General features: G+C 40.7%; 1 protein-coding gene across 3 annotated transcripts in view; it reads left to right on the forward strand.

Annotated features, from left to right (window-relative positions):
• Nucleotides 1-15,481: 15,481 nt before the first annotated feature.
• Nucleotides 15,482-18,270, forward strand: part of KCNJ3 (potassium inwardly rectifying channel subfamily J member 3) — a 156,539-nt gene continuing 153,750 nt past the window's right edge. The window contains exons 1-2 of one of the 3 annotated variants that reach the window (XM_074336526.1): nucleotides 15,482-16,160; nucleotides 16,915-17,671. In XM_074336526.1, the coding sequence (XP_074192627.1) occupies nucleotides 16,970-17,671 (702 nt within the window). In that variant the 5' untranslated portion in view covers nucleotides 15,482-16,160; nucleotides 16,915-16,969. Of the gene's footprint in view, nucleotides 16,161-16,494; nucleotides 17,672-18,270 lie in introns of those variants that run through there. The other 2 variants (XM_074336534.1, XM_074336521.1) reach the window with 2 other exon arrangements.

Genomic DNA, 18,270 nt, shown 5'->3' on the forward strand with positions numbered 1-18,270 from the left:
AACATACTTCTGGGACATACTTTTAAAGATGCTAATTTAGCAGTTTTCTGTCTTTAATTATTCATTCAACAACAATTATTTTTGAGATCTACTTTGTTCTAGACAATATATTATGCTCTGTACATACTAATGTGAATAATTCTGAGAGAAGGCATGGTATGACATTTCCAGACATAGAAATGTGTAAATTGAAAAACTATGATGTACATGTTAAATAGAGACCCAAACAGTATGGTACAAAAGATTGAGGATTATATATTTGTCTTCTAGGTAAACTTAAGGTTAAAAATATGATTCTTTTTGAAAATAAAAAACACAATCTTGCTGTGAGAGGTGGCAACAAGAAGAGGTTTTAAAGCGGGATAGGAACATAATCAATGAAAAATGCTTTCAGGAAGATCATTTGGCAGGAATATGGTGTAGGGACTATGGTGAGGAGAGCCTGGTGAGAGAAAGAACAGATGGGAAGCTATTGCAATATTTCAGATGAGTGATCCTGAGTTTCTGAACTAAGGCGATTGCAGTAGAACTGAAGAAGACAAGCCAGATTTGAGAGACATTCTGAGTGAGAATTGACAAGAGAAGCTGATGTGTTGAATATGGGAAGGGGAAGAAGAAGGGGAACTCAAAGATTTCTGTAAGATTTCTACCTTAGGACATAGCATGGATGGTAATTCCAATAACACCTCAGGACAGAGAGGAAAGAGCACTGATGTGTCTTGGAAAAAGGGGTATTTGTTTCAGGTTTGAACCCATTAGAAAGTTTGACATGCCTGTACAGCAAAAACATGAACATATCCAATTGGAGGCAGAATATTGGTATGAGACTTAAAATAAACCAGAGTTGATAAAACAGATTTGGAAGTCATCACCTATAGATAGTGTGGACAAAAGCATTCAAAGAGCCCAAAGAATAAGGAGGAAACACAAACAAGATAGGGATTTGGCTAAGACAAACTAATGAGGGAGGGCTCTTGGAGAAGACCAAGAGAATGCACTTCAAAAATATTCAAAGAGAACAAGGTGAGGGTTGTGTTCTGGATTATAAGAAAGGAAGACATTTGAATAAAAACATCGATGCATCCTTCAGTGCATCTATGAGTTTGGACTTCCCTGAAGTTTCTTTCCCTTTGCAGTCTCCTCCATTGCTGGTGTGCTTAGAGCTCTTCTTTAGGGATGTTAAATAGACAACTTTAGGGATGTTAAATAGACATCAACCTTCTGTTTGATAGTTTCATTTTTTTACACTTAATTCTTCATTGTACTGCCATTTATTTTGGTGTAAAATGTAACATAGGTTTAAGTTGGTGTGCTTTTTCATCTAAAAGCTTTTTTCATTTGTTTGTTTTTGTTTTTTCCTGTCTCAGATATGTACCCCTTCAAAGGGCTCTGTCTCAGCTCTTCTGTCCAGTCTGCTTTACTTGCTCCAGTCCCAGTGATTATTGCCAGACTAACCTGTGTTAGACTGTGACCAGCTTCACGACATAGGCCTCTTGTCTTCTGCCTCTAAGGCTTCCTTATTGATACAGACGAGTGAGAGGCCAAAGTTCCTGTTTGATGCCAAAATATGTGTGATAAGGATGTGTGTGTGTGTGTGTGTGTGTGTGTGTGTGTGTGTGTGGTGGGGGGAACTAGAGTAGTCAGTCTTCTTGGGGTACATCCTTGACCCACCAGTGATGGATGGGTAGGGGCAAGTCAGCTAAAGATCCATTTTTCTTCGTTTTGGCCCCACATGGTGGCTGTGAGAAGCAATTGCCTATATTGCCTCTTAGAAATGGTCTTCTATGGTGGAGCAGTCAACTCAATCCTTGGGCCCTCCGTTGGCTTCCCCCTTCCTTGCCTCATTTCACTTTCCTTTGCTCTTGCTATCAGGGATTATACTCCCTAATTAAGGGGTATCTCATAAGTCATTAGCTCTTGATCAGCTTTCCATGAATCCAAAGCTAAGACAACTTTGAATAACATCAGAAACAACAACGTTTATTAAGAACATATTCTTGCTTCACTGGTTTGGAGTTTGCTTATGATAGGTTATTAGTTGGGTTTCTCAGTGTATAACCTGTTTTGTTGTTGTCTCTTTAGTATACTTATTATAGTTATGTAACACGTTTTAATATGAGGTATATCAATTATTTCCACAGTTTTCTTTATTTTCAAAACGTTCTTCTTTTTGTTAATGCATAATGTTATTATTGTATAATGTGATCACTGTGTATTGTGATCCATGTGTAATGTTATCAGAGTTATAACTGTGTTCCATTCATCTCAGACCTTAAAAGTCATGAACTATGCAATAGTTACCAAGTCCTCACGTTTCTAAAATGAAGTGTCAGACTTCTTTTAAACATGTTCAGTGATTATAAAATTGGTTCAGCCAGCATTATTCCATTAGTCATTCCCAACTGGATATAAGAAAACAAAGACTTACTTGATGCCTAAAAGGCTGGAGTGAGAATTGCTTTGTAAAAAGTTAACAGATCACTGTGTTCTCTTCACAATTGCCTGTGAGAGAATGAGAAAGCGAAAGCCAAGTAGAAGGAATTTCAAGAGAATGTCTTAGAAAGCTTGACACGGATTCCCTGGAGCTTGAAGGACACAGGAATCACACCTAGAAAGTATAAAGAAGAGCAATATGGGGGTAGACCAGCCAAAGCAGCTAGATAAGAGTGCTTTCACTAGAAGCAAGCTGAACTTGGTGGGGCAAAGTATCTGTGGGGAGTGGAGCTGGCTGTGGGCCATTTTGGAAAAGACCTTATGGGTGCTCCTGCAAGGAAAGCAAAAGAGGCAGGAGATGTATGTCCAAAGGCAGAAGGCTGAGGGAGGATTTACTAACAGCCAACATAGTCCACTGAGCAATTGGAAGGCACCCTCGGGGAAACACTGAGGGTTATCAAAAAGAACACTCAAAATATCTTTAAAAGGGAAATCTTCAATCAAAGGGGCAAATGCCCTTGAGGTTCAAGTTCTTTTAATTCTTCGTTACTTCATGAATATGGGGCAGCAAGACTCAGGCTGTGGTCGATGCCAGAGGCAGGGTGCATTGGAGTTGCTGAGTAGGAATAAGGGGGTTAAAGATGAGGCACTACCCTCAAACACCAGCATCTGATGTCTGTATCTGGAGCACACCTGGAGACTGTTTTCTCTTCCCAAAGTTCCAGTTTTGGTGACTAAGGTTTTCTTATCATTTGGTTACCTTCCAAGGAAGATAAATCTAGTCCCACAGCACTGGGTCAGGGCAGAAGCCAGCTCTTTGCCACCTCATGAACTCAGAACACATGGCTTCTGATGCCTTAGCTCTCATCCACATGGGGCCACAACCATTACCATATTAAGGTTATAGTCTCCTACTGTGCCTAAAGAAGCAACTTCCAGTGATTCTAAGATGGATTAGCCTTCTAATCAATGCTATTATTGGTGATTCCATAATAACTTATCATCTTTATTTGTCATGTAATGTAGCACCGGCTTTTCACACTAAAGAAGAAAAGTAGAAAACCCCATGTCCAATGTCTTCTAAGACAATGAGGCTGAGAGGGTACCTACTGTATGTGAACCCCAGAGGGCCATGGATCTCTACTTAGCACAATGCAGAATGACTTGAATATTTCAGGAGGGGCAAGGACAGTGTTTAGAAGAGTAGAGAAGGAATTTGACCAATTGTTTTACTTAAAACTTGAAACAGTGAAGATTATACAATCCTGTTCTATGTGCTTACCCTCTTTTGTGTTGCCACTTGATCCCAGCATTTTCTCTTTCAATTAATGAAATTTTCACCATTCCACTAATTTTGGGTGTATCTTCTGGTGGTCAGTCACCAGATTTGCCCAAATAACATAGACTTTTTCTTTTTCCTGCTCTGCCTCCTCTCAGGGAATGGAAGGTACCACAGAGAAGAAACCTCTGTGTGCCGCAATATCTGTGCATTTCACTCTCCAACTGTGACATTCTTCACCCTCATTCTGAAACTGGGATCAAGTCCAATTCACCCCACGACAGCTAGGCTAAGTATTCTTTGCATGTCCCAGTGCTCAGAAACCAAGCTTTTTCGAGACAAATCTCTCCTGCAGTGTTAATACTTTCCCACAGAATTACGAAAGCATGTTGCTTGTACCCAACAGTTTTTTCCCCCACAGAATTCTTAATGAAACAGTTTATTCAATTGTTATTTAGAATCCCGTAAACCCTTTTCCTCACCTGTACATTTGTGAGATTCATATATGATATTAGACCAATAGTGCCTGGATGAGAGGTATTTTGTTTGACAGGTAACCTGTGGCAGAATTCTCATCCCTAAGCCTTTGTTACTAGTATCTTGGCCTCATTCCCTTTTCCCTTCAAATGAATGAGTTGTCTTTTATGAGGCTTTCATGTCCCTCAAGGAATTTGTTTTTATTAGGTTGGCCTCCTCATTCATCTAAGTTTGAGAGAATGTTAGAAGTGGACACAGTTTGGGATGATGTTGTAATCTCTCCCTTACTCTGAATCCCTTCCATTCTACCTATTAAATCCCAAAAAGTCATGGAAGATGGATTATGCCTCTCCTAGCTTTCGTGGGGACCACCATGAGAGAGGAGAAAAGGTCTAGTCATTGGGTTTTTGTGTCCTGATCTGGTTTCAACAAGGGTAGCTCTGCTTTTATCTGTTTTATTTTTCCTCTCTCACAAGCTTTCTTTTTAAGAATGAGTTCCAATAATTTTATTTTCCCCTACCTCTAATTACAGTTCTAGAAGAAGCTTAGGGTCCTGAATATTAGAATTGATAACTATGAACAGTAACCCTAATACAGTCCATCCTAATGTTTAGCAAATAGATGGTGATTAATATGTAATTCTGGAAAACAAACTTTCAATACAAGTTTTCCTTTCCCTGCATTCTCCTCATAACAGTTGCATAAAACTAATTTGTTACTTATAAGTGTTCTTGCTTTTGAAAATGAAATTCTCTTTCTCTAGAATGTATGTAAAAAGATGTTTCTCAGGAGATTGTGTATATATATATATATATATATATATATATATATATATATATATATATATATATATATATATATATATATATATATATATATCACTGCTACGATTTTTTGCTTTTATTTGAATCATACCCTGAAGTTACACCTTCTCATACTGTTTGAAAGGCATGTAGAATTGAAGTATCAGTGACACTTTTTACAGTACAGCTATTTATCCTTAAATTGCACCAATTTAAATGAGCCTTATTATGTTAGGTGGGTTAGATTCTAAATTCATTATTAGAAATACTCTGCTAGTGTTTCTAGATTGTTTGCAGTTATTTTAGTAGCTTGGCCCAGCCCTATCTCTGACTTTAAAAATGCTCTTTTTTCATTTTTTTTTAACCCACCCAGAGCACAACAAAAGGTTAGTGGTGAGAATGCTGATTTGATACAGCCCCTGGCCTCCTTGACTTAGTGAGAAAAATGTTTTTAAGTGAACCCCAAAAAAAAAAAAAAAAAAATAGGATTTATAAACTAAGAGTCATCATGAAGCCTATTTCCCCTCACAGAAGTGTTACAACGTGATTTGAACTTGATGGTCTTATCCAATCTGAAGCCCTCTAAGAGACTTCTCTGTTTTTAGTAGTTATTTCTTCTAGCATCTCTATCTTTTAGCATTTGCAAGTACTATGTTGGCTTTACCTTATATTAAGGTGAATGTGAATCCCAGGTACTTCATTGGCTTCAAAAACAATCATCAGACTGATGAATTTTGTGAATTTTGAATACTATCATGGGGAGGAGTCATCTGCCAGCGTGACAGTCTCCCATGGCGGTGCTGATGCTACTCTCCACTTATTTTCTCTTTCTCTCATCCTTCTTCCTCCCTCACAAGAGTAACAAGCAATTCTTGAAATAGTCGCATCTAGTTCCAGATGTCTCAGAGCCAGATAAAATATTTGAACTTCATAAGAAGTGTTCTGGTGAATATGACATTCACCATTTCATTACAGAAAAAATTTAAAGAAGGTTTTATTTTGTTTTGCTTCTGCTGGTAGTCTGTTGTTGTGGAGAGTGGGTGGGGGCTATGTTTTTATTGGACAGATAGAAGCCAAGTCTTTGTTATATAAAAGGCAAGCTCTTCACGGTATGTACATTTGTGGACTGGGGATGAATGGAGGGTGAAATGGTATAGTAAGTGGATTTCTCTTCCCATTCATCAGCAAAGCTATCATGAATAAGAGTGAATATAAGTACCTAGAAGACCACAAATAGCAGAGCCACTGTAGGGTAGCTTCAGATACAACCAACATAAAGAGAGGAACAGGAAGATGGGAGAGCATAAGGAATAAAAGCAAGCACATTCTTATTTCCACTGAGCTGAGAAAACAGTGTTTGTAACTTATGAACCTCCAGTATTATAAAGAAGGGTGGAAACATTAGAAATCTTTTGAATTTCATTATTGCTTTAATTTCAGTATATTCTATCACTATAGAATAATCTGTAGGCTAACAGAAAATTAGAATTTTCCATGAGGATTTTATCTTCATTTTTTTAAATTTGTTTTTCACTGACTTTGAAAATGTTTTGTGCTGGATATTAGGCTTTATGTTTTATGCAGATTTTCTCATTTAATTTTCACATCAAACTACCACATAGAAGTAGATGTTGTTTCTATCTTATTTTTACTAATCAGAAAAGCCAAACACAGAGAGCTTAGTAATTTGCCTAAAACAATATAGAAAAATTCAAAGCAAGTATTCACACTTCAATAATCCTGGGAGCAGCTTCAAAGGTCTAATTCAAGATCCTAAAAGTCACAGTGATTTAGGTAACTTAAAATTGTGTTTTGAGCATGAAATGTGTCAGTGTGATTAATGGAGTGCAATGTTAGTGGAACGTCATCCCCTAATAAAACAATTCATTTTAGTTATTCTTTAATATTTAAAATGCATAATAACATATTTATAATTGCATTATAAATTTTACTGATTGATTAGATAAATATTTTCACAATACATTTTTTTGCCCATTGATCCATGCTGAGTCTCTTATTCTTCACTGGGTAGAGTTGGAAAATGAGACAATATAGAATTCAGGAACAACTAAGGGGATGAATACCTTAGTCATTTTGTGTACATATTGCAGATTTTACCAAAGTGTCACTGAGGTTGTTTGTGTTATCCAAACTTTATTAGTAATTGGAGTCTTCCCTAAAAATGTGATGAACTCAGAATTCAATTCCAAAAGAAGGAATATTGTGAAACAATGGACAAATAAAACAGGAAACTAAATGATGCTTCTCTTTCAATATATCTACTTCATAGCAGAGATTCAAAAGTATACGGTAATTATTATATGCTTTGCATTAAATGGTTTAGTCAATATTTCTTCTTTCAAGAGGATCACAGTAGTATTTTCTGTGTGGCCACTGGTAACATATCTAATGTAATAGTATAACGTGAATGAATTCTGATAACTAAATTGTCTTTCATCTATGTTACCTCTAACAATTGGTATGCAAACTTGACAGTCATAGAGGCAGCTTTGTCATTCATTGTTGTTGTCAAGGAGAATAAATAATCACTACTTGACATTTATGACACAAGGGTTTATTTAGTAATGTTTTCATTCTGACATTGACAGACTATGTGAGGACATTTCATCAGCAGCAACTCCAGCCTCACAGAATGCAAAACAGAACATGCACTATATTATTGATAGCTAGAACTGGGCTTTGACCTCTCTCTTCCATCTTTCTTCTCTCCCCTTTCACTAATTATGACACCCCTATTCTTGAGTTACTAAAAAGAACTCACTGAAAGAACATTCTATTTATGTAGAAAGTTAATGAATTGTTTGGTCGTGTCACAGCATGTTTTTATTTATTTTTTGATCTTTCAGCTTGATGCAAAACAAAAACAATACAGAAATGGAAATGTTAAACTGCAGACATCTTCTTTATGTCATATGCCTAATGGAGTACTAATGTTCATGCACTCTTTCTAATAGAGAAATTATTTGTCTTTTAAAAATCTGTCAATCATCTAAGCTCTGTTTGCAGAATAGACTTTCCAATTAGTAGAGAGAGATGAGAGAAGGAAATGAGTGCTTTAGAGAATCATTACATGTAATTATTATGTCAATACCAAGATATTTCTAGAGCCACAATATTATTTATTGGGTCATTATAAATAGGTAGAAGCTCTCCAGGAATGAACTGAATACAATTTTTACTTTCAGATCAGTTTTGAACAATAATTGCTACTTACTCAAATGGAAATTTGAGTTGCCTAAGCACCCACTTTGTAAATTGGAGGAGGGAACCATATAACAAGGAAGTGGAGAGTTTTAATGCATTCTCACTCCACCCCTGAACTAATCCCCAGGGCCTCTTCCATTATCTCATGGGGAACTAAAGATGAGCTGTGGGCTACTGGGTAATCACTAAAGTGGGTGAATTTATGCTGTCATTTTACTGGATGAACTCCAAGCATTTATCTTTCCTGGAATGAAAAGCTAAATGAAAATTACTGAATTTTCCTTGAATAAAAATTGGGAGGAATTCTAGAAATGAATGTGTAAAAATGACCTCCTAGTTTCCAGTGGCAATTGTCTTCTGTAATTCTTCTTCACCCCTCCTTCTCCGAATACTCAGTATAAAGGAAATGACTGATCCCAGCTTGGCTCTCTGCCAGCGCGGCCACACAGTTTCACCAGTGACATGCTCTCCTACTAGTTTATTGGTAATCTTTGTGAGAATCTTAATTTTTGTACTTGCTCATCTTTCCTTTCTTCCTTGCTCCCTTCATTCCTCCTTTTATTCCTCCCTCCCTTCCTTTATCATTTTTAATTCAGGAAAGTATGATAAATAGTAGTGAAGAGAGATTATAAAGCCAGAATTTTTACATTCACATACCCATCTACAAAAAAGCAGGAGGATTATTATTAATGAAAAAACTTAAAACATTTATGGGCTTTACAATTCAGTGGTCCCAGATTTCTCCATTCACGTTCATTATTTATGACTGGGTGACAGGACTCGATTAAACCTCAGTCGACCCACAATGTGTCCTGCTTTGCTCAGGTGTTTTTCCAATGAGGGGAAGATCCTCCTGTCACCTTAAGTTTGTGTATACACATGTTGGACTCTGGTGATTTGGGAGAGTACAGGGCGCCAGGGTTTCTGATCCCAGCTATCTCTCTTTGATGCCAATGGATGAGGGCTTTCAGGATTGGAGAAGGAAGATTGACGGTACTTGTGTGTGACATTTTCCAGGGAAGCACCTCTACTGATGGGTGCAGTTTCCATAGATCCATTTTCTCAATCCTAGTGTGCTATCAGAATAACCAAGGGACCTTTTGAAAAATAGTAATGCCTGGCTCCTATGTCCAGATAATCTGATATAATACTTTGGGGTGCAGTCCCAGGGTGAGTCTAATGCACATTGAGGAATTATAAACAGGGCCATTCAATTTCAGAAATTTCTATTCATTTTTCTCCTTTTTCTTTCCCACCTGGTTTATGGGCCATGAAACATTGTTTGAGTCCTGTTCTACATTCCTTTGTGATCCACCTTCCTCAGTCCTATGTCCCAACTGCTCCTTTACCTCCTCCTATCTTTCCCTTTTCTTAATGCAGTCTTAATGCAGCCTTAGTATTGGAAGATGCTGAAAGAAATTAAATATATGTATTCCTACCCTCTAGCAGACTATAATCAAAGGCAAGTTCAACATGTCCATGGGCTGTTACTATCACCTCCCCTCCCAAGGAGATTCATGCAATGCTACCAGGACAAAACTGAAGATATTAAGCCTATATTTATAATCAGTTGGTTAGATTATACTAGTATTTCTGTATATTTGTTACAAAAGTTCTGGAGAGACACTAATAAATTGCACTTCCACTCAGAATTCTACTTTGTCTGGCAGCCAAAGGTGTGCTGTTTGATCTCCCTTCAAGAAGAACTTGCCCTTTGGATGGAAAGGGTGCATTTTGCTGATGGCCTCCGACAATGGCACCTTCCCCCATCTGAAGCAGCATTGACAGAAGTCATGTTCTTCCAAGAATTACGCCTGCCAATGACAGCTCAGCTGGTGCTTAAGGCAGAGCCATCTAAGTAAGCCCAGTGTGGTAATATTCTAAGGGGCAACTTTTGCTCTGAAGCTCCCCAGTGAGTTGACCAAGACGGTCAAATCTGCATCAGAGTCTGAGTATCTTGCTACTGCCTCCTCCTACCTCTCATTTCCTTTATTTGGTGTCAGATCAGCATCACAGTCTAAAGATCTTTCTGCTTCATCCTGGTCCTACCCCTATTATGTTTAATACACATTACCGTCTAACAAACATTTAGACCCCCTAGCTTTGTGTTAATATCTGCTTCCCAGATAAACTGTACTGACAAAATCTGTCAATCTTTTAAAATATTTTTAATTACAAAAGTTGCATTATTGCATTCCAATAGTGGGAAATGATTTAAATCTTTTGAATATATACTCACATGAAAAATTAGAGTGAAAAATTTACTCTACCACCTCTAAAAATGGTACTGTTTTTATTTTTTATTTTAGTATTTTAATATCTTTGTAAGATTCTATAAGATTAGTACAAATCATAGCTATCTTTCTCCAGTTATATAGAAATCTTACTTCTTGGAAATCTTGTCATTAAAAAATTCTATCTTCAGATCTCCAAAATAAAGTCATTTGTACAGAGATAACTTAGCGCTTAACAAAATGTAAATTATTCCAGTTTGATAGGTATGGAAAACGTGCATTAGCTGGAGGAGTATTTCCTAAAGATACTTACTTGTTCCTCTGAATGTTAATAAAGCGATCTCTTCCTTTAGGTGCTTATCATAGTGTGTTAATTATTATTTTTGTTGTTATGCATTTTGTTGGCATGATGTCATCATTTCTGACCTGCACACCCCTTAGCATAGTGCTAGCCACATGGTTTGTGCACAATAAGTGTCTGTTGTTTTGAACTAAACATTCTTGTCCATATTTTGACATCTGGTGTTATCAGGGGAGAAAGCCTCAGAAGTATAACTTCAACTGACACGCATAAGGATAGGAAATTGTTATTTTTCCTTTATGCCCTGCCAACGAACCCTTGGGTCTGATAAAACAATTGTTTTTGGTAGCAGATGTTGAGTTCTGGAAAAACTTTTAAAAGCCCTATTCTTTCATAAACCTGAGTACTCCCATGCACAGCACTGGAGTAAAGAGAGAGTTTCAGTCAGGAAAGCCTTGCTAAATAAATGACCTCTGAGTGACAATGGCGTTTTGCTTTTCTCTGCATCCTCAGGTAGAGGCCAAGGTTTGGAGCCAACATTAAGGGCTGGATGAGTCATCTGCCATGGTATGGCAATGGCTCTGTTCTCAAGCTGATTTCTCCTTTTCATTTTCTTCTTTTTTTTTTTTTTAGCAAGAGAGAAAAATAAATTCAGTGTTCTTTTTTTTTTAGGATGGTCAAAAATAAAGAAACACCATTCTATTGCCCCAAATTGTACATAGCATTTCAAAGAGTGACCTCTTCCCAGATATAGCACAACTTAGGTGGCAACAGGAATGTGTCACCTTTTGAAGACTTAGATCTTCAGATCCCCAGGACTGCCCATCTCTTCATTGTACTTTGGAGAACGGTAGGATTAGGAGAAAAGGAGTATTAAATATAATACCATTTTTGCCGGAGAGTAATTAATATTTATGGCCATGCAGACTGTCACATGGCAGGAGTTACAGTGACAATAAGTGAATGACGAGAAGACAGACTCCAGCTATACTGAGATGTTCAAAGCCTTGCTTTTTTCACAGTTGGCCGATTAATTCATTTTTAGAATTTGGACTTCTCAGGGGCAGAGGTTTTTCTCTTTTTTTTTACATTAAATATACTCTTTTCCTCACACTGTTCAGTTACATAATAGGGTGAGTGCATGTGCAAAGTCATGTCTTTTTAGTATTAAAACACAGAATTATATCCTCTGTTTTCAAAGTTATGGCATTTTTGTGATATTACTAATTTTGGACATAGCAAATAAGACATTGCCAGAAGTACTTCCTGGGCAGAATAAATATGTAGCTTGTTCTTAACTGAGTTTGTAGTTACATACCAGTAGCTTTGATTTCCTACCCCTTCCCTCCAAGAACTGTATGAGAGTTTGTGTATAAGCTACCACCTTATCTTTGAAGGTTAGACTTCAAGTGGTTTGTGTATTCTGTAGTTATGTTTTCCAGATTTTTCTGGCTCTGTGGCTTTGGCTGGAATTGTGTGTCTCTCCTTCCTTTGACCCATTCTGTTTACAGTGTTTCCCTTCAGTTCATCACACAGCACCTGATTAGGTGGCCTTCTGTCATCCATCCCCCACACATCCCGCCTGGCTTCAGCTTTATGGGGCTGGCTGCCCTCCAGAATCTCGTCATGAAAGCAGCTGTCCTGCCAGGGGAAAATGAATTTGGTTCATCTTTAAATATATTCAAGGAGTTGGACTTAATGTCATAAAGAGGTCAAAGGCTCAGTCACATTTAAAGTGACATGATGGAATCCTGAAAAATATTTAACTTATCAGGCAGTAGTGTTTCTCTAGAAAAGACCATGAAAATGGGCAGACAAGTTTTGGAATACCTGCTCTACCATCTTTCTAACACGTAATGGAAATACTAACTGTAAAGTTCCAAGTAGCAAATATGTTGCCTGGCACATTAAAGTAGGCTGAATGAATTTTCGTTCTCTTTAAAAATGTATTAAATATTTACCATGTGCAAGGCAAGGTTGAATAACTGGAGTGCTGGATGGTATCAAAATATTAAAAGATGTATGCTCAGGGTGTTTTAGGGCATATCTTGGTGAATTCTGAGCTCAAGTACAGGCTAGAAAGTAAAAAAAAAAAAAAAAAAAGCCACATTACAAATCTAGGGGAATAAGAATTCAGAGAAGGGAGAGGTTTCTGTTAGTGGAGGGATAAGGTAAAGCTTCATGGAGGGGGTGGCACTTGAAATAAAAGCTGAAGAAATCCTTCCCTTCCCTTATACACTAGTGACAGTGATTTGGACTTTGCAGGGATAGAAAAAGGATACTGAAGTGACAGGAAAACAGTTGAGCAAATGAAGTTAATGTAGCACATGTCTGGGGAATCAGTGACAGTCCAAGTTGGCTGGAGTAAAGTCCACGTTAAAGGGAAGGTAAGAGATAATTTTGGAAATATAGGTTATGCCTGTTTTGAAGGACCTGAGATCTCAACCTATATGAGAAGCATGGCATGGGGTGGGGGGGTGGGGGAGACCCTGGCTATGGTTGGGAGCCCTAGACTCTCTTCTAGGCACCTGGTAAGGGATGGCGGAGCACCAGCGTTCTGGAGGTACATTGTTCTGAGTTCAAATCTCAAAGTTTCCACTTATCAACTCTGCAATATTAAGCAAGGTATTCTCTCTTTCTAGCCTCAATTTGCTTATTTGTTAAATGAGAGGATTAGATTAGACTATGTCTCTTGGAGTATAACTTTGGTGGTTGATAGATTTGGTTGTTGAAAAATGGCAAAGGTTTTTCATACATATTTTAAAAAGTGGAAATGTTTAAAAGCTTGGGAATGAAATAATCAAATGAAATAATCAGATAACTCTTTGGTTTCCATCCCATTATATGATTCTAAGGAGATGGATCTAGTAATACTATCTAGGACAGTTTGAAGAAATAAAAGACTGAAGACAAGAAAATCATTTCACTTTGGGCCTAAAATGAAATGGGGATTTGAAGGAAGCTAATAGTATTTTTAAAGGGAGAAGGGAAATCATATGACAGATACAGCAGTGGTACAGTCAAAAGAATTGGGCACCTGACTGAATATCAATTCTACAGCTAACGATCATGGGGAGTATTATTTTTTTTTTAATTTACATGTTCTTTTATATTAAATCATACAAGTGACCTGATTTAGTAATGATTTTTCATTCTGCATTACGGAGAGAGAGTTTCAATGTATGTGGGGTTCCTAGTGATGTAGGCTGATACATGTTATTAGTCCAACAAATATTTATTGTGGACCTAATATATGACAACTAGTGCTCCAGGTGTCGGGGGCATAGTAGTGAACAAGAGACAAGATCCTTATTCTTATAGAGCTTACATCCCAAGACTGTGATGGAGAGACAACAAACAAATGAAGGCAATAGCAGCTAAGGAAAAAACAAAAAAGTACTATGAAGAAAATGAACCAAGCTGATGCGGTAGGGAATTCCTGGGAGACCAATGAAGAACTCCCTAGGAGGATGCTTCAGGTTGAGAGCTGAATGATTGAAGGAGCCAGCAATATGGAGCAGCAGGGCAAGAACATTCCAGAAAGAGGGAACAGATAACTCAAAGATGCAAGGAAAGGGATTATGGTTCTGTAGGCTTCAGGAATTGAAAGAAGCCAGACTGGCAAGGGCATAGTGAGTTAGGGGGAGGGAAGTCAGAGATGACAGGACAATACATGTGTTAGTTCACAGCATGGGGCCAACTCCAAAAAACTCATTTCTAGTTTCTTTTTGGCTTTGTTGCACATTTACAGTCCAGTAGATAACATCCCTGGCAGCAAAAGTAGTTAACAAAACCACCTTCATTGTCTTTTTCCATATCAACTTCGGGGATACGTTGAAACTCTCAATTTTCTGGATGAGAAAATTGGGGCTCAAAGATGCTGAGCTACTTGCTCAAAGTCACTCAGTTTGTAAATGGAAGGGCCAGGACTCAAATCAGGTCTTATGATTTCCACTTCCCACAGTGTCACTTTCCCTTCTTATGCAATTCTAAAGAATAACAGAGAGCTATTAACCTCTTATTAGACAGTCTGCAGAAGAAGAGTCTGTAACCCCAGATAGCTGTTTTAACCAAATGGCAGTGTAAGAGTCCTCTGATGATGGCTGACAAGGTGACACGTTCGCTGCACCGAGATATAGAGGTAGAGGGAGTACCTATAGGCAGAGAACTGGTAGAGTGATTCTGAACTTATTTTCCTTTACTTGGGAGTCTTAATAACAACTCTTTACTTTAATGATTTCATGATTTGATGAGTTTCCAACAAAATCAGTTTTATGTATCTGTACTGAATGGACTGAATGGAATGAATAGGCCATAAGATACTATGGTATTTTAAAACAATGAAATGTGGTAAATAAGCTGGCACTTACACATGAGCACTATATTAGCTATTTCTGCCCTTTGCCCCTCCATTAAGTTAACCGCCAGGCCTGGGCCATTAAAATCCACCCTTCTTCCGTCAGTTAGAGCCACACATTAATTGGACATTCTGAGCCTTTTTAGTAGGATCATTTTCAGGGTGGATTGGGAGTTTTCTTGTAGGTGTCTCCTTTCTGTTCCCATCCTAAGGCCCCCTCTGCTACTTGCAACTTGGAGTTCTGAACATGCTTATCTCAGAGGCAGTTGGGATCTCTGTTTATGATGCATCCCCAAATCCAGGCATCCGTTTGAATGAGAGCTCTAGTCATAGAGACATACTGTACTTCTCTCAGAGAGCAGCATTTGCTGCTTGCAGGGGGCTTTCTGCCTGATGCAGGGGGTGAAGGAGTGTTGGCTGGCATTTGGGAGCAGATTTAGAGTCGCTCCTCATTGGAGGGTCTACCTTTCCCCTGAGATGCTAAACACTGCGGGCTCAACTGAGGCGCGGAGGTGCAATTCAGGCTGGTAGAGCAGCGGAGGAAAGCAGGGACAGGCGGGGCTAGCGCGGCTCTGCAGCTGATCACACACACCAGCACATATGCCACTCTCCCGTCGCTCCCGCTCACGCCTCGCTTCTTCCGCTGGAGCCACCTAGGTGCGGACAGGGTGCAGCGGGACTGAGGAAGGAGGAGGCAAAGGAAAGCACTGTGAGCAGAGGAAAAGCTGGACCGGCGCTAGTATTTAACCTAAAAGTCTGATCAACAGCCAGAGGCTCGAACTCTTGACAGCAGTGCCACTGTCGCCTGCTAGGAAAGCACAGTGCCAAGAACCCCCAAGTCCTGCGCCTAAGTCAGTCTGTGCCTGGTGGACAGGATCCTTCTGGTCTGGGCAGAGTGCCTTCTGGAAGGTGCGGAGCTTGGGGGACCAGCATTGGCGCCCATCGTGGTACATCAGGAAAAGTGGGGGCGAGGAAAGCAGCCCTGAGCGCAGACTGCGAGGCCAGGCTGCCGCTGCCGCCTGCTGCGCTGCCTCCTGCCCTCTCCCTCTGGGTGAGTGCTCTGGTTTCGTACACCACTGCGTCTCTGCTGCGCGCGGGGGCGGATTGGGGGCCCTTCAGGGTCCACCCGAGGGCCCTGGTGGCGCCCACGGAAACTCGGCGGCCAGCGGACGCCAGGCGGACACGTCTCTGGAGTCCGGAGCAGGAGACTCTGAGCCAGGAGGGCGTGGGTAGGGGGTGTTGCTCCAGTGTCCAGCGGACATGCTTTTGGGCGGGATTTTGTCCAAAAGATAGGAGGCAGGAGCGCTGGGGGGAAGCCAGGAACGGTCCCGTGGGGCGGGTGATTGGGGAGCGGCGGGGAGGGGGGAGGGTCTGGTCCAAGCAGGTAGCGCAGTTTGGACAGCCTGGCGAGTTGGCAGGTGGGGTAGGACTCGCTTGTCAACTAATTATTTTAAAAAGAGTCAGTTTGGGAGTGGTGCAGGATAGTCAGGAGGGGTGGGGGGAGGCAAGAGGTGGCTCGGGATGCCTGTGGGGGGGTAAGAAAAGAGAAGCCTCGAAAACCTTGGAGGCAAAATTGCGCTTGGGTTCTTCCTGTCCTTGCATCCCTCTTGCCTTGAGTGCGGGAGAACACTTTTTTTTGGTTTTAGACAGCGTGGGAGGAAAGCCACCGTCCCAGGGTGGGAGAGGCGACTACAGGGGGCAGAGACAGTCGCTACCTGTCGGGTGCGCCCCCTCAGCCCAGGCGCACTCGCTTTTGTCCCCCTTTTCTCCCCCGCCCCCACCTCCTTATTGGTGCTGGTTTGCAGCGCTCGGCTCCTGTGCCTTCGCTTCGTGTTTGAATCTGGCTCTCCCCTCCGTATTATGTCTGCACTCCGAAGGAAATTTGGGGAAGATTACCAGGTAGTGACCACCTCGTCCAGCAGCTCGGGCTTGCAGCCCCAGGGGCCGGGCCAGGGCCCACAGCAGCAGCTTGTGCCCAAGAAGAAGCGGCAGCGATTCGTGGACAAGAACGGCCGGTGCAATGTACAGCACGGCAACCTGGGCAGCGAGACGAGCCGCTACCTCTCGGACCTCTTCACCACCCTGGTGGACCTCAAGTGGCGCTGGAATCTCTTCATCTTCATCCTCACCTACACCGTGGCCTGGCTCTTCATGGCGTCCATGTGGTGGGTGATCGCCTACACTCGGGGCGACCTGAACAAAGCCCACGTCGGCAACTACACGCCGTGCGTGGCCAATGTCTATAATTTCCCATCTGCCTTCCTCTTCTTCATCGAGACCGAGGCCACCATCGGCTACGGTTACCGCTACATTACCGACAAGTGCCCCGAGGGCATAATCCTCTTCCTGTTCCAGTCCATACTCGGCTCCATCGTGGACGCCTTTCTCATCGGCTGCATGTTCATTAAAATGTCCCAGCCCAAGAAGCGCGCGGAGACCCTTATGTTTAGTGAGCACGCGGTGATTTCCATGAGGGACGGAAAATTCACGCTCATGTTTCGGGTGGGCAACCTGCGCAATAGCCACATGGTCTCGGCGCAGATCCGATGCAAGCTGCTCAAAGTAAGTGCTACCCGCCCCCTTCCCCACCTGGCACCACCAACCCTCAAACTCGGGAATCAACTCACCTGAGAACCACCCCACCCCTTTAGTCTTACTTCTCGCCACAGGTGAACTTCTTTTGAGGAGGCGAGACGGGGGGCTTGGGCAAAGAGAGCACAGCTGGCAGTTCTGTTTTGTTTGTTGTTGTTTTTCTTTTCTACTCACTCTCACGTTCTTATTTATATCCATCATTCGGATGTGCTGGTATCACTTTCTGAATTAGTGACACTTATGGAGTGGTGTTGGCTCCTGGAGCCCCGAGGTAAATGAGTTGCCTTTTCCCCACCTTACCCTTGCTCTTTTGCTCTTTGGAGCTCTTTTGCTCTGTCATCAATACACTACTTCATTCAATTGGCGGTACTGAAACTGAACAGTTTTTATTTTTAAGAAATAGGTGTTGAACTTGCCTCAATTTTCACTTAGGGCTTTCTTTCCTTTTTTAAAAATTTCTCCCCCCACCCCTCCCAATAATATCAGCAGGTGGATTATTCCTCCAGTCACAATAGCATTAACTCTACCTGTGGTCACTTTTTTAACAAGCACACAGACAGGAGAAACGG

This window comes from Rhinolophus sinicus, linkage group LG01, assembly GCF_036562045.2.
Source record: "Rhinolophus sinicus isolate RSC01 linkage group LG01, ASM3656204v1, whole genome shotgun sequence".
In the NCBI taxonomy this organism is placed as follows: Eukaryota; Metazoa; Chordata; class Mammalia; order Chiroptera; family Rhinolophidae; genus Rhinolophus; species Rhinolophus sinicus.